At 43.0% G+C, this 22247-nt stretch overlaps 3 protein-coding genes and 1 long non-coding RNA gene across 5 annotated transcripts; 1 reads left to right on the forward strand and 3 right to left on the reverse strand.

Annotated features, from left to right (window-relative positions):
* Positions 1-1454: 1454 nt before the first annotated feature.
* On the reverse strand, positions 1455-11126 carry paics (phosphoribosylaminoimidazole carboxylase, phosphoribosylaminoimidazole succinocarboxamide synthetase). Of its 2 annotated transcripts, none has more exons than XM_078285596.1 (15): positions 10746-11126; positions 9896-10399; positions 9739-9798; positions 9017-9619; positions 8144-8221; positions 7708-7862; positions 5816-5855; positions 5478-5675; positions 4406-4584; positions 4020-4199; positions 3444-3557; positions 3247-3330; positions 2716-2896; positions 1883-2041; positions 1455-1774 (listed from the first exon to the last, which is right to left on the reverse strand). In XM_078285596.1, the coding sequence occupies exons 1-15, from the start codon at positions 11053-11055 to the stop codon at positions 1608-1610; spliced, it is 3012 nt and encodes a 1003-aa protein (XP_078141722.1). In that variant the 5' UTR covers positions 11056-11126; the 3' UTR covers positions 1455-1607. The 2 variants fall into 2 exon arrangements, with proteins under 2 accessions (XP_078141722.1, XP_071751729.2); XM_071895628.2 differs by having other exon boundaries at positions 9017-9640.
* On the forward strand, positions 6311-17939 carry ppat (phosphoribosyl pyrophosphate amidotransferase). Its single transcript, XM_071895629.2, has 11 exons — positions 6311-6746; positions 11628-11694; positions 12119-12325; positions 13403-13515; positions 13610-13755; positions 14374-14446; positions 14543-14694; positions 14831-14958; positions 15071-15292; positions 15393-15513; positions 17056-17939. The coding sequence occupies exons 1-11, from the start codon at positions 6619-6621 to the stop codon at positions 17229-17231; spliced, it is 1533 nt and encodes a 510-aa protein (XP_071751730.1). The 5' UTR covers positions 6311-6618; the 3' UTR covers positions 17232-17939.
* Positions 17940-18052: 113 nt separating this feature from the next.
* On the reverse strand, positions 18053-20586 carry LOC139908781 (uncharacterized). The gene is made up of 5 exons (XM_078285669.1): positions 20526-20586; positions 18778-20412; positions 18632-18664; positions 18478-18523; positions 18053-18388 (listed from the first exon to the last, which is right to left on the reverse strand). The coding sequence occupies exons 1-5, from the start codon at positions 20584-20586 to the stop codon at positions 18382-18384; spliced, it is 1782 nt and encodes a 593-aa protein (XP_078141795.1). The 3' UTR covers positions 18053-18381.
* Positions 20587-21219: 633 nt separating this feature from the next.
* LOC139908748 (uncharacterized) lies at positions 21220-22094 on the reverse strand. Its single transcript, XR_011784492.1, has 3 exons — positions 21958-22094; positions 21731-21794; positions 21220-21275 (listed from the first exon to the last, which is right to left on the reverse strand). It is a non-coding gene; the product is annotated as an uncharacterized LOC139908748 (long non-coding RNA).
* Between the last annotated feature and the right edge of the window lie 153 nt (positions 22095-22247).

Below are 22247 nucleotides of genomic sequence, written 5' to 3' on the forward strand. Positions count from 1 at the left end.
GAGACGGTTGCTGTGCATTTGCCTTGGGTTTCGTTATTACAAAGGTTGTCACATTTTGATCATTGCAATGAATAATAAAGCAGTCGAAATGTCAAGCAATAGTACAAGCAGAGGGTAAAGTCATAGTCACACATTTTCATAATTTATTAGTGGGTTAGACTTTGCTGATGATTCATGTTATGACCACTCATTTACTCTCAGATAATGTGGTATCCATGGGGACAGCCAGCAGTATAAAACCAAAAGGCCGGGGAGGAAGGAAGGGACAGAAAGAGATAAAAATTGGACTTTAAGAGCATGAGAGCAGGGAAAGGGATGGAGAGGGAAAAGCAGATTATTGTATGTAGAGTGATTGTTGCCAGGTTACGGTTGTCTAGGAGACCTAGAATCATCATGACATACACATTGTGTCCATTTCAGCTGTGACTGCACTCCATTTCTCCATACGTTGCATATAGATTCTGTGATGGACACACAGTAAATTGCATTTGCTAATATAAAATGCAACACTCCGAATTAAAATGCGGAGGATTTTGTCAGATATCAGCTGCCCTGCACTCATCTGCACCACTCTCTACCCTCAGCACATCCATCCTCCCACTTCCACCCACACATGGACAAAAGACTGAGCGTATCATAGGTCGTTATATCCGTCATTTGTTATCAAAGAGAGAGCTCTGCTGTAATAAAAGTAAAAAAATAAAATGGTGGCATGATATTCTGACTCATTCCCTTGGCTCCAAACTCCTGGAATGAAGAAATAGGTTACATTTAGAATTCTCACGACAGGAGCTGCAGGCTCCCTCTTGTGGCAGAATAAAATTGGAACATGTTCATGAGGTCTGCCAGTCACACAGATTGTAAGAGCGCAAATGAGAAAATTATTAGAGGGATATATGAACACGGTTCAGATGGCAGATATAAGGGTAAGACGGTCAAACCATCAGTAACAGATTCATGCTGAACTCTTCCGGCTACTTTGTAAACTACAAAAGTAGACAGAAATTGCTGGCAAACTAGCTGCAACCCAGAGGGTGGGGGGGGCTGCGAGGGCTTTGACATCTGAACAGGAAGTGTGACGGTGATCTGAATTTCTAAAATGGTCCAGTTGGTGGGAGAGCAGACTGGCACTCAGAGTGCCAATGTACAAATGCACCTGAATTAGGACATTTTGCATCAAGTGCCAAGTATGAAAATAGTAAAATCAAACCAGTATGCAGCGTCGGCTCTATGCACCTGAGCAACTGACAGTCTCAATGACTAATGTGACATCAGTGTAAACTAAAGACTTAAGCAAATTTGACAAAAAAAAAAATTATGATAAAAATAATGACACTAGCATGTAGAGAAGACTACCAAGGATACAATAAAATAAAAAAGATAAAAATTAAAGCTATACCATTTTCAAAATTTGTGTATAGAGAATATTGGGATTAAAGAACCACAGAAGCTCATTTAATTAATTCTCTCTTTAATGGAATGATTTAAGTATGTGTACATTTGATCCTACTGTTAGTAAGCTTTTCATGGTAAACAAAAGATGTGACATTGACAGAAAGTGGAAGTCTTGATGAGCGCACACTAGGGTGAAAGAGTCTTCAGCCGCTTCAGAGGCTGCAGGCCTGTAACTTCTTGTCCGCCAGCTTGAGAGACACCCAGGTGTTGAGCATGGAGGCCCTCAGCTTGCACCACACCAGATGGTCGGTCAGGCCGAAGATCTGGGCAGCAAACTGAGCAGCAGCCTCTGGGGAGAGGACTGTGGAACAGCCAAGACCTGCAGGCGGAAGGGAATGTGACGCTCAAGTAAAATGATAAACACAAACTCACATGTGACTGAAACAAGTCAACGCACTAGACAGCGAACGTTTCTAAATGTGTTTACCGCTTGGCATGCGAAGGGATGACCAGACGTCTTGTGCCCCCCAGTCTGGAGTGAGAGGGGGGCAGTTGATGACGGGATAAGCCGTGTTTCCTGACATCACCGGACCAAGGCCGTTGCTTCTGCCCGCTACAGCCACAAACACGGTGGGTATGCCATCACCTGAGGAAAAGCATATAGATCAATACATACAATAACTATGACATGAGAGATGACAATATAACACCCCCCCCCCCCCCCCCCATTTCTTTAAGAAGGGAAAACAGAAAGAAATCAGTTGAAACAAAGAGGGAAAAATGTGGCGTAACGTCACATTGGCTGTTACGGAAAATCTGTTAATTCCTTTAGCACATTTACTTGCCACTCTGGTTTTACATTAGCCATAGCCTGATTCACTTGGGGACATGTGCTTTAACATTTTGAAATATAATTTCCTGTTAATGTTAAAAATGTATGACCCGAGCGAGAGCTGGCATGCTATAGTTGATACCCAAAAGATATAAACATACAGATTCACAAGCATCAAAATGATTCCTGCACAACAATTAAATGCTTCTTGTCACTTCCAGTTAAACTGCCTGAATAAACACAAGGAAGCCATCATTTTGTCTGTATTAGTGGATTATGACTTTGGGTAGATGAGGATGTTTGATCATATTTCAAACTGTATAGAATCCCATGAGCAGCGGAACATAATTTGATTTTGAATGATTTACACACACACACACACACACACACACTATGCATCCAGTGTTATTGATGGATCTGAAGCAGTGGAGCAATGCTATAATTTCTCCACTGCTAAAAACATCACCAAGATACTTTAGTATGCACACCTTCATATTGTGCTTTGATGCGGAGCGTCTCATCTGGACCTTTGTGTGCTGAGGTGACTCTCAGGATGCAGGGGATGCCGTAGGCGGTGCAGGCCTTCCTGATTTTTTCGCAGTGGGCCATATCAGAGGTGGAGCCCATCAGAACCACCACCCTGCCACCGGCCTGGGGCTCCAGCAGCAGCTAGGGACAAACAGCACTCATTAGCTCCACACAATTCTCAGGTCATCAGTCCACTAAATGTATGGGTGGGATGTGATTCAATAAAAAACAAAACAATGTAACCCAGCAGCTGTGTGAATACAACTAAGAGACACCTACATATTCATGTTTATACAATTCTTGAATGAAGAGTCAACAAAAGTGCAAGAGTTCACAAAAGTAATAAAACTGGACTGTCTGTCAATACTACATGTTGATTCTAGGCAAACACTAAAGCCTGTTCTGATAACAGACAAAGCAGGTCACATTGCTTGATCTTGTGGGCTAAAGAGCAAATTGCACAAAGTTAGGGGCAAATAGGTTCAGCGTACCTTGACCCTTTCAGAGACCCACTCAAAGTTTCTCTTCACCATCTGCATTGCTTCAGGTGTCACTTCTTTCAGGTCTCTGTATACCTAGAGTGGAAAAAGGTCATTTGTTGAACAGCCATTTACTAGAGGAGATCAGCGAATTACATTTTCTGAGAAGTGTCAAAATTAAAAAAGCAAGGCAACTGGTGAATCCTTACCTGCTTATCTTTTTGCTGGCTTCGATCTCCGGCTGGCCACAGCCTCCATGAATCGTTGTCGATCACATCAGCGAGGACGATCTCTTTGGTCGTCACATTCACACCAAACTCGATCTATGGAGCAAGGAAGATAATCCTCCTTAGTTGGGAAACGACTACAATTGCTCAGTAGAAAACTAGGTCAGGTCAGTCAAAGTCGGGTCTGGGGACCCCCGGGGGTCCTAGAGAGAATTCCAGGGGGTCTCCAGAAAAATTTGCAACACTTTAATCACCATTATTTCACTCCATGGAAGTTAGCACAATGAGAGTAAGTATATGGATGACTATTTTGCTCATAGCTTTCACTCTTCACCCTGTTGGTATCCCCTGATCTACAGTTATATAATTCTGCACCAAGTCATATCAAACAACAAAAATATTCTCAGAAAGGGTTCCACTGGACAAAATCTTAAATCTTATTATTATTAAATGGGGTCCGTGGTCCAATGCAGATCCATTTGAGAGGTCCTTGATATGAAAAGGTTTGTGAAGCCCTGCTCCCAAATGACCAGCAGAGGGTAACGTAGCACTATGTACCTTCATATCCACCAGTGTGCAGTTCTGGGTGGCCCAGGCCTTCTCCAGGATCTCAAAGATGGCCACGGTGCTGCGATTCATGATGTCCACCTCACACTGGCCAATAGTGAGCCCAGCCAGAGAGAATTTGGCCTCCAGCAGCTGCTCCTCCGACCACTGAGGATCATTGTTGGCATCATCCTATATCAAGACAAAAGCAACAGATAAACATATTAGACCTGAACTGACATCTGGACACTTTTTGAGTCCAGCTACAACCTTTGAATATATTAAAAAAAAAAAAAAAAAAAAAACACATGGAAAGCGACCAGGCAACTGGATAGGTATACTTTTTTTGACTATTATTCAGCCTCAGTATTGCTGCAGGAACATAAAACACAACATACTTTGAAGAACATCTCCATCTTCAGCGGGGAGAAGCGGTAGCCTTCCTTCACTCCTGGATTCCTCTTGAGGAAGGATCCAGTTGCCACTCTGCGACAAACCCACTCGATGGGAATCATCTCACAGTGGGCTGCAATGAACGCAGTGTCTGAGTGCTGCTTCTCAAATGCCGTCTTAATGCCTGGAAAAACAGAGTAGATAATAAGCCTCAAACTACACCATAGATCTACTCAATCCAATCCACATCTCCTCAGCGTATCACTTCTGGGTATAAATGAACAGATTTTTGAAGGACAGTACTTTGTTTTCCCTGTGCCATTCCAAACCCACATTAACCCAAGTCCTTCTTCATTCCAGTGTTTACAAACTCCCCCCCCTTCTGATTTATAATATATTTACAACACCTTTTGTTTACTTTTATACAGGCACTATTTGCATAATGAGCTCTGAAACAACTGGAGTATCATACATCTCTGAACTCATATTTTAACTGTGGCAAGCATACCCACCCTTTGGTATAAGTTTGGATTGCAGATTGATTTTTGAAGACACAAACAATTTACAGATGTGCAAATTAACCACTAGAGCTGTCACCACCCTAAGATGAATAAGTGAGTGAGGGGGGAGGCGGTTTGTCACATTCTAGTAAATTATAAGAAGCAAAGTCTGAAGTCACAAGACGGCCATTAGCACAGTCTGGCTGACACATGGATTGCACTCATGAGGGGCACATGAGTTACGCTTACCCAATTACTTTTAAATTAATGCAAGGTGGAGAGTAATTTTGGAATCTGTGCTTTTTGTGCACTTTAATTTGAAAAGGTCAAACATGTATGCATGCAGGCTACAACGCTCAGTCAGTTCTGCACATGCATGCCTCTGTTCAGTTCCCTTGTAAGGACTAAAATCTTTGCTTCAAAAAGATTCTTGAATGGCAACAAAATGTTTCTATGCATGTAGGAAATTTGCTGAGTCTGACACAACTGCTCCACCCGCGCATATAAACAGGCTGCATCATGCTTTGCGTGAAATCAGAAACACAGTAACCCAGTTCGCCCTAATGTGAATCCTCACCAGAATCCTGCAGCAACTTGAACACGCAGCTGGTGGTTTTGTTGGCGATAGCGGCCTTGCCCTCCATCTGGTCCTTCCTCACGGCATTTCCAGCAGTTATCTGGTCTTTGGACTGGACCAGAACCAGACCGGGCTGGTCCACGAGCTCGAAAATCTGCTTCGTCTTTCCCTCATTTAGCTTATTGCCGACCTTCAGCTCTAATAAAAAAAAAAAAAAAAACACACAATCACAAGCTGAACAGTGAACAACACATTCAAACTATGTAGCTTTCCAGTTGGGCAACTTCTGAAACTCACGACTGCGTGAATAACTTTGACAGTAACAAGTTGTACTGTACCTGACGTGGAGGCCATGTTGTTCTTTGAAAACCTGTAGCCCTGAAACACAAAAGACAAAGTGAAATCAAGCAGAACTTGCAAATGTTTCTTATGCCACTCGACCAGGACGGGACTTGTGGTCGTGAGGAGAAGTTAGAACATGGATAGAAAACAGGAGGCGCGGAGGCAAAAGAACAGGGAAGTCGACTGAGTCTTACGTGCTGTAACAGCCAATCACAACGCTCTGTCGATTCACACAACCAATCACAGAAGCGCAGTACTCATCACGCACGGGGAACACACTCCAGCACAATAAATTTGCAAGGAGACTGTTTTTTGTTTTTTTTAATCGCTAAACTATCCCTATTTTACTTCCTCGCAACAGGATTAATCCGTCACAACATTTGATAAACTTGATCAGAAGAATACAATTACATGACCGAATCGATTAATTTGTCAGATTCGTTGTTTTCCTCCTCATCGCACACTACCACGTGTTAACTTGTGAGATTCAAGAAGTCAGATGTTTGATTGAATCAGTTTCGCTTCATGTATCGTCTAATACTTAAAGTCGTCCGCTAACTGTGGTCCGTATTTTTTTCCTTGTCGTCGCAAAAACATCATTTGTTTCGACTTGTGATTTCACGGCTAGTTCAAAATGTCACTTTTTGTTTGCTGAACTGTTGTTTTCTGACCACGTTGTACCGTAGTCAAAGCTATTGGCACGTGGTCACTCCCAACATAGTGGAGGCACGCACGCGCTGATTACTCAGACAAGGTAAAGGCACGGGACGCCTGGGGACCGGAGCACCGGACAGCGACGATGGAGTTTGAGGAGTCCGGTATCGGAGAAGAGTGCGGGGTGTTCGGATGCGTGGCTGCCGGAGAGTGGCCGACACAGCTGGAAGTGGCACAGGTCTTAACTTTGGGACTTGTGGCGTTGCAGCACAGGTAGGTAACGGAGGTCTCGAGGGCGTCAGGGTATATGGACACTACATCTTACTTTAAAGTGAAGTCACAGTTGATGTTGTTGGTTTTATTGTTACATTGGAGAGCGAAAAGATACAGCAGACATCTGCTTTGACGCCATCGCTAAATACAATAGCTACTTAAAGGACCGCCCCTGCAACATAGTTTGGTGAGCTAAAGTTAAGTCTAAAAAATATCACATTGATAAAACAATAATATGTAGTCATCAATCATTGCACCACTTGTCCCACAAACTTAGCCGATATTAGCGGTGTGGGAGTTTTGGTGGAAGTAATTTGCAGGATGCAGGAAATGTGCAGCCTCGAGCTAGAAAGAAAAAAAAGTGTTGGAGATGTCTGTTGTCGGAAGAAAACAACAACGCCGAGTTCACCACAGCGATTTCAAGAATGCATGATTGAGTCTATTCGGTAAACTGGCAATTAAAATGTATTGTGCTGCTAATCAATCGCGTGACTGGAGGCAAACCTGTTATTTAACATTTTGGAGCCAAATTGACTCTTGAAACGGCCGACCCGCTGTGAGTTTGTGCTCTTTCCCCGTGTTCATAATGCGTGATGACCCTTACGAAAAACAACTGTATTAATGCCATAATATTTTTTTAGTGTACTACACAAAGATCATATCAAAACTTAAAACTATACTAACTGTAGCAATATTATAATGTTACCATATGAGATACAGTTACCACTAAGTACAATAAAGTCACTATAAACTTACTATTGAGTACCGCACACACTTTAAATCCCCATAAGAACAATTTGAGACTACACCCATACCCATTATAACACCTATACACCCCTTATAATCCTTGAATTTGCAACAGTTCATCCAGCATAGCAGCTTCATTAAGAGTAGTTTGTATAGTGGGCCTTCATTTCTTAATGTTTGTTATTCTTCATCATATGGAGTTAGTTGAGATTACCTGTCTATCAGGGAGCAGATTAGGGGAAGCCATTGAACAGACTGAATTGATCTCTATTATCGGGATGTGATCCTGCTCTTCTTTACATTGGACCTCCATCCTATCTGCACAGCCAGTCCCAGTATCCAGTCTCTTTACTGGTCTGAATGTGGTATCTGAAAATATAAACAAGACCAAAAGGTTCAGATTATTTTTCTCAGTTACCTGAATGTTATTGGTCTGATAAAGGACTTCAGTATGACTTTTTCCTTTTTGGTAGCAGTTAGGACTTGGTCTCAACCAGCCCATGACCATAATTTCATTATGAGACTCCATGGCAAATCATGGGACTGAGTCACTGAATTAGAATTTACAAAGTCTTTTGTTGGTTGTAGATTTGTAACTCTTATCTTGTGACATGCAAATGTGACATTACAGGAAGAGGCAAATTTCAAACCTTGATCTACAGCTTTCCTCTTCATTCCTCTGTTTGCTGGCAAGGTATCCTCTTTATCTCCCCGAGTTTCAGAAGGGCCTGCAACACACAACATGAAACTGTTTTAAGATAAAGACAACAGACTATTCTCTTAAAGCAAAAATCTGACCCATTGGATTTCACAAGCTATTTCCAAGCTATTTGGGGATACAGGTACATTTTTCTTATTCAGATTCTGGTAAACAGTTTAAAACACTGAAATAAATCTCATTTTCATTGTAGAAGCTCCAGAAAGTGTTGCCACTTGACATCTCAGATTTGGTTCTGGATAATTGTAGCTTTTGGAAAAAGTTGTTTTTCGCTGTTGTCGTGTGAAAACCTCAGACCTCTGATTTTGGTGATTTTCATGTTTTAACTTCAATTGAAATTGAATTGATAAGAAAGAATATGTCATCAATATTTAATTGTAACTGGCTGTCAAATGCAAATCAGCAAAGCTACAGAAACAAGCTAAAACCTGCTCATTCAGATTGCACAGTAGTCAACAAAATAAATCAATATATTATCTCACATAGTTCAAGCAAGCAGAAAATCACTTGAATCACTGCATGTGTCTCTGTATCTAGTGTAATCAATATCTAGTTGGAAATCCCTGGGTAAATATTGGTGCATTTAGTCACTTTATGCTTACAGTATGAGTTTTAAAAAGGGGCATAAGGAATGTAGAGTCAGGGGAAAAAAGCTTGAATGCTGTTGACCTATGAATCCTGCTGATTGGTCCAGCTGAGGTCAGCGGTGGACTTTTGTAATTCATGATAGAGAGCTATATGTGTGAATTCTTACTCAGCCAATAACTATATATTAGACATGAATGAATTATGATATCATGCTCACTCATGAATCTGTGTTGTTGATCCAAGCCGCGCTCCTTGCCTGCATGCAGCCTTGGTTCTGCGTTGTTTGGTATAATCTCGAGGCTCATAGATGAGACCGAGTCGGCGTTGGAAGTTCTTTCCTCCTCGGCGCCCATCATTGAAGTCACTGTATCCACTTTTGGCAAACTGACATCTGTACTGCCGTCCTCCTCACAGCCGTCCAACATGGTCGATCCACCTGACTCCGCCTGGTGGTCTATATATCCCATATTATGTGGCGATCCGTTGGTTGTGCGGTTCAGAATGGCGTCCACCTCATCGTAGAACCTCATGAGGCGTCGTGGATCGGCGGCGTCAGCTTTACCCCTCTGGAGGGAGCGGTAAAGGTACTTGAGGTTTTTATACTTGGTGTGGCACTGTTTCCAGTCACGTTCAATGCCCTGCTGCATCAACCGGTTGGAGATCTGGACGAAGATGTCTCTCTTTCTGGTCGAACTCTCCAGCTGCCTGCACACACCCTCTTCGGACCAAACTTGAATCAACGCCCGCACTTCCTGGTCACTCCAGTTTCGACCTGTGTCCGACACCGTGACCACATGGAACTGGTCAGAGCCGGATGGGTCTATGGGTGATAGATGGACATCTGGAGTGACGGAGAATATAATATGGAAGGAGAAAAGATTACAGATACTACAAATACAAGTAAACACAAGTATGCATGGGTTTTATGATTTGGCATACCTGTTCCCCTCCATTTTGCATCCATGTCTACATCGATTTCATAATCATCGCTGTTGTCATCTGAAAATAAAATGTGTTTAGTAGAAAAATTTTGTTCTTTTATCCTGTGTCCTGAATACAATAATACTGTTGTGTGCAGTGCAGATTGAATACGTACCATCATCAATTTCAATGATGAGCTCATTCTCAATAGCTCTGGTCTGCGTTGTCTGGCCTGCTGGTGATCCCAGCCTCCCTGCTGCTATTTCTCCATCACACAGCCTCTTCTGCATCTCCTGGGTCCCATCATCCAGCCCCTGGTCCAGCAGAATGGCCTCCACCTCATCAAAGAACTTCATGTACTTCCCTGGCCCACCTCCACTGCCCCCTCCGGCGGCCTGAGCGCTCTTGGCAGTCTTGTACTCGTACTTGAGGTTTTTGTATTTCGTTCGACACTGTTTCCAGTTCCGCACCACTCCGAAGCTTCTCTGCATCTGACGGGCCATCTCCTGGAAGATGGACTTGTTGCGTAGCGTGCACTTCAGGCGCTCTCGAATACGGCGGTCAGCCCAGACACACAACAGCGCCCGCACTTCCTCATCTGTCCAGTGGCGGCCCCCCTCTTCAGCCACACACTGAGTGTAAGGGGGAGGGAGAGCCCCATGAATTCGACCCTTGATCCCTGTGTACACACACACATATATATATATATATATATGTACACACACACACAGAATGTGCGTTCTATCAGATACACTGGGTACTTAGTACAAATTAGGCTGAGTATCAAACTGTTTTAAGTTGAATGTAATTTAGCATGTGATTACAATTTTTAGAGCAAGCAGAAGTCATAAGGATTTTCCACAGTAAGTCAGTTTGTTCAGTTTGAAGCTAAAGTAGGTCAACTGACATGCTTGTTTTTTTTCTCTGGTCAGTCAGTTGCACTTTAAATGTGCCAAGATGTTTTGAGCATTGTTATATTGTGATCCTCAGCACCACAGTTGGGGTTAGGGTTAACCAACAATTACCTTCCTGCACTGGAACTGTGACAGAGGAAGAGTAGATTCCTCTTTCATTACCCACTTCTTCCTCCTCTTCCTCCCAGCCCTCTACTGGCCTTCCATTAGAGGTTAGGTGGGAGTCCCCTCTTTGGCTGTAGTTTGTTGATGTGCCTGCCGCCTCAGTCTTCCTGCTCTGAAGTCCCAGGCTCCTGCTCTTGGCCTGACACTCCCTCCAGCTGCGCAGAACGCTGAGCCTTCTCAGACGCTCTGAGATCAGCTCAAATGTGGCTCTGCTCTCACCCATGTGCTGAGCTCCCACTTCTTCCCACACTGACATGAGAGCTAGAGCCTCTGCTTCCCCCCATTGCCTCTCCACCGCGGCATTCACTTCTACTACCCCCTTATCACCTCCTCTTTGTCTCTCTGCTCTTCCCTCCATGTTTGAGCTGACCTGGAAACGCTTTCTTTCTCCCCCACCCGTCTGTCTCTGCTGCCCGGTTCCCTAGGCAACCAGGCGGTTAAGCCTGAAAGCAACGCCTCCATGGAGCAAAGCAGCCTCACTACTGGCTTAAGCTGTGTGGTGTGGGGGCGGGACCAACTGTAATCCGAGAAGCAGCTTGGTAAATAGGCTGAAACTGCAGCAAGACGACTCTCCATATATGGCAGCTCCCCTGCCGTTACACAGACCTCTTTTTTTCCCTCCATTCCTGCTTGAATACTCCACTTGTATCAAACTGGTTTGGTTTGCCCTAAGGCTTGCATGTAACAGTTTGCATTTAACAGGTTGATTCATGTTTAGACTGTTCAATTGTAGAAATTCAGAGTAACATCTCCTCATACATTTCAAGGCTCACTGATCCCTGGCATATTATTCAACCAATTTATATGTGATTGTTTGTGTCTACGTAGGGGCCAGGAAAGTGCTGGAATTGTCACAAGCAATGGAGCCAGTCCACCCACATACGCAACCCACAAGGTAAAATTGAATCATGGCACTGGTGTCTTGTAAGAATAAAAATACGATTTACAATCCAGACTGTGGATCCTTTTTATTTATTTATTTATTTTTTTTCTTCAGGAAAATAAGCCATTGTCTCACATGTGATCCATAATGTCACATTGCTTAACACACACACACACACACACACACACACACACACACACACACACACACACACACACACACACACACACAGTTTCAGACAAATACATTGGGTGTTTAAGCTCTTGCTGGTTTGTTAAAGCTTTAGTACAAGTATATTTATGCTTCCTTCATCACATTGAAATTGTGGCCTGGTGTTCCACTATCCAACATGATGGCTATAGTTTAGTTTTGTTTTATTTGTGCACAGTATGTGTAACTGAAAACCAATTCTCAATCGTTCTTCTTCCCGTCTTAGGGGATGGGGCTAGTGAGCAGCGCTTTCCCACCTGAGGCGCTCCTGAAGCTGCGGTACGGTAACCTGGGTATCGGTCACACGCGCTATTCGACTACAGGCTTCTCAGAGCTGCAGAACTGCCAGCCCTTTGTGGTGGACACGCTCCATGGCGAGATTGCTGTAGCACACAACGGAGAGCTGGTAAACGCGTCAGCCCTGCGCAAAAAGGTTAGCACCTCCCACATGTCTACTTGGAGCCAGGTGCATGAAAATGACATTCTCCTGGATACACGTCTGTCTTTCCTCCCGCCCTTCTTCACACAGTGCAATGCAGTCCCATCCTACAGTTAATACAGACCCTCATTTCACTATATTGCTTGCTCTCAGTTTGATCTTGTTAAAACAGATGCTGGCATTTAGATGCTTTGCAATGTGTGATGGGTATTTTATCAATGTCAAACCAGGCTGCTGTCATCTTGATGCATTAGATCTACTCACTTTTTTTATTTTTTATTTTTAAACTACAACAACAAATGCAGGCAAGAAAAGAAAATACAGTTACACAATAAATCCCAACAAAGCTCAACGAAATTAAAAATTCCCTTCCCATTCCCTTGAGCCTTCTCTAGACATAATAATAATAATAATAATTGATTACATTTATATAGCGTTTTTCTAAGTACTCAAAGCACTTCACATATTGGGGGGGGACTCAACTCATCCACCACCGATGGATAGTCCTTCATCTCCTGTCCTTCTACAAGAGTAAATCCCCCATTTGCAAACACAAATTCTTCAACATCACAAAAATATAATTAAGACAGGCCATCTCACATAAAAATACAGTGACCTACTCTGTATCCCCAGCCTCACACAATTTTTTGTAATTTTGAGACATTTTCTGCTCTTTTTTTCTTCTGCGCTATGGACTCTATTTTACTAAAATTACATACAAAAGAAATAAAGCTATTCAACTTTAGCCCTTCATTATTAGCAGCTCTAAAAATAAAACATTTCCCCAAATAATATAATAATATTTCCTAAGGAGCTTGGGCTGCATTCCGAGTCACCCAAGAGTACCTGTAATAAACCTAAATTACATTCTTTTTCATATTTTCTAGTCCACTTTTGCACATACAGTATGTCCAACAAAGCCACCATCTATTCACTTGTGACTGATATGCTCATGTATGATAACTTTCTTGTCTGCATGCAATACAAAGCTTATGCATGGAAATGGATATTCTGCATGAAATTATCCCTCAGTGTGTGTAGTGTAGAAATCATTATAAGTGTCTCCTGCAGGTAATGCGGCATGGCGTCGGCCTGTCCACCAGCTCAGACAGCGAGCTCATCACCCAGCTGCTGGCACTGACTCCACCTATGGAGGAGTTGGATGCTCCAGACTGGGTTGCCAGGTCAGTGTTACGACATAATACTGTAGATAATATTAACCATCTCCTACACCCCAGTAAAGTACTGGCTTTTTTAAAAATTACATTTGTATTGCAGAATTAAAAATCTGATGACCGAGACCCCCACATCGTACTCGCTGTTGGTGATGCACAAAGACGTCGTCTATGCCATCCGTGACCCTTATGGAAATCGGCCCCTCTGCATCGGACGCGTCGTCCCCATTTCTAAACTGCACAGTTCAGGTACTCAGACTTTGCATCTTTTTCCATGCGAGTGTTACATCACAAACACCCAACTTTAAACAAGCTAAATGTCAATGTTATATATGATTACAACTAGGGCTGCAAATAATGATTATTTTCAGTTATTTTTTCGATTAATCATTTAGTCGATAAAATGTAAAAAATAATGACAAATGCCCATCACAAGTTACCAGAGCCCAAAGTGATGTCTTAAAATTGCTTACTTGGCCTCACCAGTAGACAAAAAACCCCCCAAAATGTTCATTATATGATGATATGAAATGGGGAAAAAAGCAAGCAAATCTTAGCATTTGTGAAGCTGTACCCAGCAAATGTTTGGTATTTTTACTTGTTAAATGACTAAAACGATTAATCGATTATCAAGACTATAATCGATTAATCGTTTCAGCACTAATTACTACCAGCTTCTTGTGCTCCATACACCATGTGTTTGTCTTTAAAATACCCTAACTCCTATCACGCTGATTCGGAGTAAGGGTTATCAATCCTCAAGTCTCAGGATTTGTAGGTCACAGGCCAACCTTGGTAAAAAAGATTTCATCAGAGGTCAGAGGTGTAAACGTGGATAATTAACTGCATTCTCCGTCCTCCCGTCAGGTGCTGGAGAGGGGGACACCGAGGGGTGGGTTGTGTCATCAGAGTCCTGCAGCTTTCAGTCCATTGGTGCCAAGTAAGTTTTCCCCATCTGTATAACATCTTCATCGTTACCATGGCAGCCTGTGTTGCTGTGAGTTACGACCATTTTCTTGGCCTTCCTGGTTCTCAGGTATTACAGGGAGGTCCTGCCGGGAGAGATAGTCCAGATCTCCAAACATGGAGTGAAGTCTCTGAGCGTTGTCCCTCGTCCTGAGGGAGACGTCCCTGCCTTCTGCATTTTTGAATACGTTTACTTTGCCAGACCAGACTCCATATTTGAAGGTATGAATATTTATTACTAGTATGGGTTGTTGTACAACCCTGTTTCTTCATAATAAGGCTCTACCCATCTTGTTACGTAATTATTGAAGTATACTTTTCTTTAATTGAATGCATATTTTATTCCACTGTATTACAGGACAGATGGTTTATACTGTCAGGCAGCGCTGCGGTCGGCAGTTAGCCATTGAGGCCCCAACTGATGCAGACGTGGTCAGCACTGTGCCAGAGTCTGCTACCCCTGCTGCACTGGGATATGCTCAGCAGGTCGGTCTGCAAGCTGCTCACATGATACTCTGCAAAGAAATACTGTTAACACACCACACTCCTGATAGTCCTCCGTCCTCCTCACCTGTCCTCTCCCTGTCTCCCTCTGCAGTCGGGGCTGCCGTACATAGAAGTTCTGTGTAAGAATCGCTACGTTGGGAGAACATTTATTCAGCCGAACACCCGTCTGAGGCAGTTGGGAGTTGCCAAAAAATTTGGGGCGCTGACAGACAACTTTGCTGGGAAACGAGTGGTACTGATTGATGACTCCATTGTCAGGGGCAACACCATCTCCCCCATAATAAAATTGCTGAAGGAAGCTGGAGCGACCGAGGTTAGTTGTCTAGAGCTTGACAAAACTGTCAGTGACACTACATTCTCATTATGCTGACCCAACACTTTTTGAATATTGACCTGTAATTCCTCCTGGACAGGTCCACATCAGAGTTGCCTCTCCACCCATCAGGTTCCCTTGCTACATGGGTATCAACATTCCAACTAAGGAGGAGCTCATTGCCAACAAGCCTGAGTTTCAGGACATCGCTGGATACATTGGTGAGTGCCAAAGAAGTACATTTCACTGACAAAACATACACCAAAGCAGTTTCAGCAATGTCCTATAAGTAGGCTTGAGTTAAAGCATTATCTGGCTTCGCTGACAGTTTTAAAAAGGGGTTTACAGGGGGTTCCCCAAATTTTTGAGTAGCCAGCCAGATGGGAAAAGTAACCAGCTAAGGGATGTTTGTGGCGGCAAGATACATTTTTCCGGTGATGCCACTTTTTACCAAACCTTAAATATGTTTATGAAAGCATGACAATTAAAATAACATGAATAAACATTTTTATTAAAGGCTTAATGCTCAATTGAAAAATAAACGGATAATATTTATTAATTGTGAATGTTTAATGTACTTTCTTGAGTCAGTGCAGAAATGCAATTTTTAATTGTAGGAAATAAGTAGGCTAAAACAACAATACTATAACAAATAGTAATAAATATAAGAACAAAGTTCATATTTTAGTCTTCTCAGAGCAATACTGGATCTCTCTCCTGAGTACTACTGCACTCAGAACTGAGATCCAATAATTATGGAAACATAAATCAGTTTAAATAATGAGGAAATGCCCTAATTTTACATGGTCATAACCCCTGCATACTGGGGCTTTAACAAACCCTCCTAAAACAGAAGCCCTATGATCTTTCCCTGTTCCTCCCTTTACTTCTCCCATTTATATTTTGAACATTGGCAAAATGGAGTCAGTGTGCAAGTGGGACTTGTCAGGATTGGTTAAACTTGGGTGGCAACATCAAAATCAAGGACCAGAATGGCTCGCGCAGATTAACATGACGTTGTTCAGTCAATAGCCTCTTTAGACCACCCACCCCCACCTGAAAAAATCAGGTATTGACTACTGAATTTGAGAGCGGTTTCGGTTAGTCCGAGTAGGGTGTAGCAAAACCGGACTGGACAGCTTTTTGTTATGTGACATAAGGTGAAACACTCGTTACGTTACGTAACATTAGCATCGTTAATTTGAAAGAGACTAAGGTAAATGTTGTGAGACATTCTCAAATTTTCTATCCAGTCTGTTTCCTCAACATTGCGGTTGTTCCTGCCAGTTCTGCGGTCTTCGGCGCAAATGTTGCGGTTAAAACTATCAAGTCCATGCGGTGAAAAAAGAGAATGTGACGCCGCTGTCAGTGGCGGTTTATTAAGACCTTATGGATAAATTGACGCCTCTGGTTACTGGTGTCAAGTAAACCGAAAATACAGGCAATGGTAGCCGCCATATTGATCTGAAGTAAACGTTACTATGGTTACAGACATTATTTACAGCCATCGCGAGATCGTAGGAGTGGAGTGACTCCCGTGTACCATACATATGCACATTCACTCAATTCGGTTGTCACTACCAAATTCTGGCAGTGTGTACGTAGGCGTAGTGACATTCAGTTATAAAAGTAGCCGGCCAGACAGAGGTGGGTAACGTTAGACGGCTAAATAGCCGGCAGGCGGCGCTTGGGGAACCCCCTGGTTGTAGCCTCATTCTTGAATTCTTCAATGCATATCCATTAACACTTTGACTGTTGTATAGGCGCTGACAGTGTCCAGTATCTGACCGTAGAGGGCCTGGTGTCAGCTGTCCAAGGGGGAATCTCCTCCCTCCAGGAGAAGGACGAGATGATCAGTTCCAATAACAAGCCCAGCAAGAGAGTTGGCCACTGCACTGCCTGCCTTACTGGAAAATATCCAGTGGAGCTGGAGTGGTAGCTACTGTAGCAACACTGTGACCAGCCGTATGAGACCAGATGGATTACGGCAAACTCCCATGTTCTCCTGAGTTCCACAACTGAAACTATTATCGGTTAATGAAAAGTTGCCTTAAAACCAAGAAATGTGTGGTTTGTCTCAGTACTGCAACCCGTGACTCTGAGAAAAGTAATAAACGCACAACTGCACCATAGTGCTTCCTCTATAAAGGGCGGTGTTGCACTAATGCTTGTGTGATAATTGTCCTGCTGAGATCCTTTAATGGTCCCATGCAAACCAGTGTATTTTCAGTCTTTTCATTTTTGTTTTGCACAGTCATGCCTGTCAAGCCTTAACCTCCAACATGAGAACATTTGTTACAACTCACCATGTCAGTAAAGACTCACAAGGCTTGCTACCAAAAATAAATTGACAGGGTTTTTCCATTACTTTATAATGCCTTCAGGAGGTAAGGCTTGGCTTACTTTACATTCTGTATCCAATGTACTTTTATACATATTTTTCCTGAAACTAACAACTGTGTGCTCACTTTGTCACATTTTATGTCTGAAATGGTTTGACTGCTGGATATTTTCACTTATCTCATTTTTTCCATAAATTGTAAACATTCCATGAATATTATGAAAGGAATTAAATGTGTCTTGATAGTTGGGAGTCCTTTCCAGAAATATGTAAAAGAAGAATAAAGATTTAAACAAAACCAACAAAATAAACAGTGACTACCGTAAGAAAGCAGGTATTCCAAATGCTTTTTTTTTTAAAATTTTATTCTTTAATTGCATACTGGTCATGGACATGACACAGATTAGTACAGTGATTAATTACTCCAAGAGAAAGTTTAACATTGAAAATGCACTACAAGACATCAACAAGAGGAAGCTTACAATGACCTGACGATAATAAAATTATTAGTTTTACATCAGTGCTTTCCTAAATCAAACACCACCGTGAAACATCCATATAAAACAGTTAACTGGAACCAAAACAGACGAACCTACAATGACCACTGCTGCAAATTACTGTTTCACACCAGCATATATGTTACATCAGGAATTATCAGTTAATTGTTTTCAATAACAGATATACATTGGCAGTAGATGGAGAGATGATGTGGGCAGACTTTCCTGCCAGAGGTGTAGTCTCTGTTCAGCTATCTTCTACAAAAAAAAAAAAGAGGGTGATTAAAAGAGCATTGAACAGCTGTGAGGCTGGAAAGAAATGCACACAATACATTATTTATAATTACCTAGGAGAACAGCCACTTTGCAATTTTGCTCTGCCAAGTGAACCTCCTGTTAAGTGGGGAATAAAAAGATCTTAGGAAATAATGATCATAGGAATCAACACTGGTTCACTGGTGCCAACTACTTTATCTGAGACTGTGCATTCTCCATACAAACCTTGCTGTCCACAAACTGACTGTAGTCTTCTCTCTAAAAAAAAAGCAAGGGACACATGTTAGAAAAGAAGGAACTAATATAATAAATAATAGAGCTCTTAATCATTTTGTACTGCATAATACAGTATTTTTCTAGGGGACCATTACCAGGGCCGGAGAATTCTGCTGAAGATGCGGGCCGGCCCAGAGTCATCCATCCTTCCCGACGCGTTGAAGGCTGCTGGACGCTGAATGTCTGAGCCATGGCATCGTTACTGCACCTGTAGGAGAGGTTGTCATGGGATGCCTCTACTCCTGCGGGAGAGAAAAGATGCCTCAGCAATTCTTTCCCATGGCGCTTGGAGCCTGGGGAGTACGCACAGTATCCATCCCTGGAGCGTTTGGACTGGGGATGGCTGTCCCGGTCCAATTCCCTGTGGCGCTTCCTTAGAATAGAGCGGTGGGGAGACAAGGCGAGAGCTGCCAAAGCTGAAGAGGAGTGGCCTCTGCTGGCCTCAGAGCTCCTAGCACACACGTGACAGGGACGGCTGCTGGAGAGAGATGATTTGCCCTGGCAGACAAACCTGTGGTACAGTTTCTGAAACTCATCCTCAAGCTCCACGGGGGAGTAAGAGACGCTGCTGGACAGGAAGGACGTGTCAAAGGAAAGGCGTCGCTTGAGCCTGTGCTGGCCTGCCGCTGCCGATGACTGCGGCGAGTAGAGCTTCGGTTGGAAGGGATGATAGGAGTCTTGAGGATAAAGCCTCCTTGGTAGCATGGTTGACCTTTGTAGAGGGGAGGATGGAGCTGCAGACATCGATCTGGGTTTCTTCAGTTCTCTGGAATAGCTTCCCAGAGAGTCTGACCTGGGGCTTCTGGAAAGGGCATAAGGTGATCCACCGTGGCCTTCCCTGGCCATCAGCCTCGTTTTTAAGGGGCCTTGCCTGACTGGGGAATAGTGGATATTGGACCTTTCTACAACTGCAGAGGTTTCCATTACATTCATGGGGCACCCAGGCCTCTGAGCGGTGAAAGCCCTTTGAACTGCGTGTGTGGGGAGAGAAAGCCTATTTGACCTTGGAGATGGATCCATAGATGCATCAGTTGTAGGGTAGCAAGGTGTTATAGGACTGATGGTGAGAGTAGTGGGCTGTTCTCTCTGCTGTGAGGAGGAGGTATAGTCAGATACTTGAGGTACAGTGAAGGTCTGGTTCAGTGAGATCTCCTCCGGTTCTGAACTCTCCTGTGCAGACGATATCCCAGAAGAGCAGAAGTCCATCACCAGGACTGGCCCACGCTGATCTCTCTTCAGTGAGCCTCCCTCCCTCCCAGGAGACGGCCTCTCTGCTTGCCAATCCTGCAGGTGGGTTACAGTGCGCAGGGGAGATCGAAGAGCAGTGTCAGTCCTTTTATTTGATATTCTTGGGAAGCTCCTATTCAACGAGCTGTTGGAAGACATCTTGACTAGGGCTTTGCTGTTCATCTTCTTTGGGTTGCTGCTGGTGTGTCTCAATGTGATATTGAAGGTGTGGTTAAGGTTGCTTCTATTAGACAGCCATCGCAATCTGCGGTACCTCCTCAGCACCGAGTCGGCAGCCTCAGAGACATGCTGGCGATGCCAGGCCCTCCCTATTTGACTGATCGTGCTGGGGTACAGTTCCATTAAAGAGCTGCCTTGACTACTCAGAGACTTTTCCAGTTCCTCATCCTGGTCCTCGGGCTGGAGCACCGACTCAGAAAAGTTTGTCTGACTCTCATCCAACGAGCTCACAGTCAGCTGGGTGTGGTCACTTCCAGACATACCTGTGGGATGCAAAAAGAAAAACAGTTACTTAACTTATAGGTTATTTAAATTTTCTAGTTCCTAGTAGAGATTTACAAACACAATATGTTTAAAAAGTTTGCTTATTGCTTGCTTGCTCTCACCTTGCTCCACAGTAGAATAACTGGAAACACCACTCTCATCAGCTCCACCATCCTGATGTGAGTAGTCCAACTGTTGAAAATAAAGTAAGCCAAGGTGAAAAGATAAACTACGGATTCGAGACAGTACTGTTTGGTAAATACAGTAAATTTACCTCGGTGTCTCTCAGTGTAGAATGAATGAATTTCTCCAGAGTTCATAGAGAAAATTAGAAGGGATAAAAAGCTGTTTTTTCCCCCCATGACAATCGCTCTGTAGCTGGAGCGTGACCATTCGGGTCTGCTTTGATAACTTTGAACCTTGTTTACTTATAATTATTTCCCCAGCTGCTGCATCTCAGAGTAATTCTCAAAGAGGTACTGTATATTGAAATGCAAAAAGGATGAACAAATCTGTAATTAATCTCTAATTTGATGAATACAATCATAAACTTAACAAATATTGTGTACCCTGAAATGAACCCTGAACAAAAAGGGCTATATGGTATTTAACTGTTCATCTGATATGGCGTAAATATACTTCAAATTGAAGTTGACATTTGCACTTTCACCTCAAAGTCATGTCATTTCACAATCACATTAAGCAATGTAAAAAAAAAGTGTTGCTGTCCTAGTATTTATACAAATGACTGTGCCAGTGGTGTAGCATACCCAGCATATGTAGAACACAATCTGATGTTTCCTTACCTTTGAGTCCAGCTGCGACAGCTTCATCTCTGACATCTCCATGTAGTGCCCCAGCTCTTCATCATGCAAGGACAGGTCAGATCAAGAGAGACAAGATACAGAATGAGGCCAAGCGACAGCGACAACTACTTCACTGCGGGAATGGAAACAAGTAAACGACTAGTTGTTAACCACTGGGTGATGTTGTAGTTGAATAGACACACTAGACATTTAAAGTTACACTAGATATACTCACACTTCGGTTCTACATCTAAAAGCAGTAGGAGCATAGTGCACAAAAATAGCATGTATGCGCCAGGACATATTGTAGTATATCACAAGTAATCAAATATGCGGTAAAACATACGCCAATAATAACTAACTTCATGATCTTGGAATAGTCTGTCAGCGCACAATCTGATTTATTTCTGTCCTCCATACACAGAACGACTATACTATAACAAAGCCATTTGAAATACATATGTACATTTGCAGTAACAAAAGCCATTGACAGGAACAGTGTATTGGTTACTTGTCATGTTTGTAGTCTCGAGGTCCACTTCGAGCCCCCCATCCTGGTACTGCAGTTTTGAATACTGTTAAAAGCAACTGCAGAAGTTAGCACACCCGCTTGCTAGCAAATCTCTATTTAGCAAACATGAATTTAAATAACTTCACCGACCCCACTCCCGCCCCTAGCTGTAACAGAACTAACGTTAGCTGAGCCTGCTTTCAATTCTCCAAACAACACGTACACACCTTCTCGGCGATTCGCTCCAATGTCCTTTTGAAAATAAGGCCATTTCGAGACATTTGGTCCCTTATGTAGTCGTCCATATTGCAAATCAAAATTACGTTTCTAGATGTTGATAGATGGCGATGAATAAAACTCGTAAACCAGACCAAGTTGTCAAAAAAAAAAGGAAAGGCGGGCTTTGGGGGTTCGAAGTTTCCGCTTCAAAATAGCGACAGATGATTGGACGACCGTCTTCGGTGCCTTCAAAGCTACAGGAAATATCGTAATTACATTTTCAGCACTGGTAAAATAC

Source organism: Centroberyx gerrardi, chromosome 9, assembly GCF_048128805.1.
Source record: "Centroberyx gerrardi isolate f3 chromosome 9, fCenGer3.hap1.cur.20231027, whole genome shotgun sequence".
Lineage (NCBI taxonomy): Eukaryota > Metazoa > Chordata > Actinopteri > Beryciformes > Berycidae > Centroberyx > Centroberyx gerrardi.

Bases quoted from the DNA above. Each gene is read 5' to 3' on its own strand.
- LOC139908781 (XM_078285669.1), bottom strand. From the start codon at position 20,586: ATGGTGGAGCTGATGAGAGTGGTGTTTCCAGTTATTCTACTGTGGAGC. The intron at 20,413-20,525 runs GCAAGCAATAAG...TGCATCCCACAG, and splicing joins GTGGAGCAAGGTGAGAGCAA to GTATGTCTGGAAGTGACCAC. The intron at 18,524-18,631 runs GTTTGTATGGAG...CCCACTTAACAG, and splicing joins GTCAGTTTGTGGACAGCAAG to GAGGTTCACTTGGCAGAGCA.
- ppat (XM_071895629.2), top strand. From the start codon at position 6,619: ATGGAGTTTGAGGAGTCCGGTATCGGAGAAGAGTGCGGGGTGTTCGGA. The intron at 12,326-13,402 runs GTTAGCACCTCC...TGTCTCCTGCAG, and splicing joins CGTCAGCCCTGCGCAAAAAG to GTAATGCGGCATGGCGTCGG. The intron at 13,756-14,373 runs GTACTCAGACTT...TCCTCCCGTCAG, and splicing joins TTCTAAACTGCACAGTTCAG to GTGCTGGAGAGGGGGACACC.
- paics (XM_071895628.2), bottom strand. From the start codon at position 11,055: ATGTCAGTGTGGGAAGAAGTGGGAGCTCAGCACATGGGTGAGAGCAGA. The intron at 4,200-4,405 runs GTATGTTGTGTT...GTCTTGATATAG, and splicing joins AGATGGAGATGTTCTTCAAA to GATGATGCCAACAATGATCC. The intron at 3,558-4,019 runs GTACATAGTGCT...CTTGCTCCATAG, and splicing joins GCACACTGGTGGATATGAAG to ATCGAGTTTGGTGTGAATGT.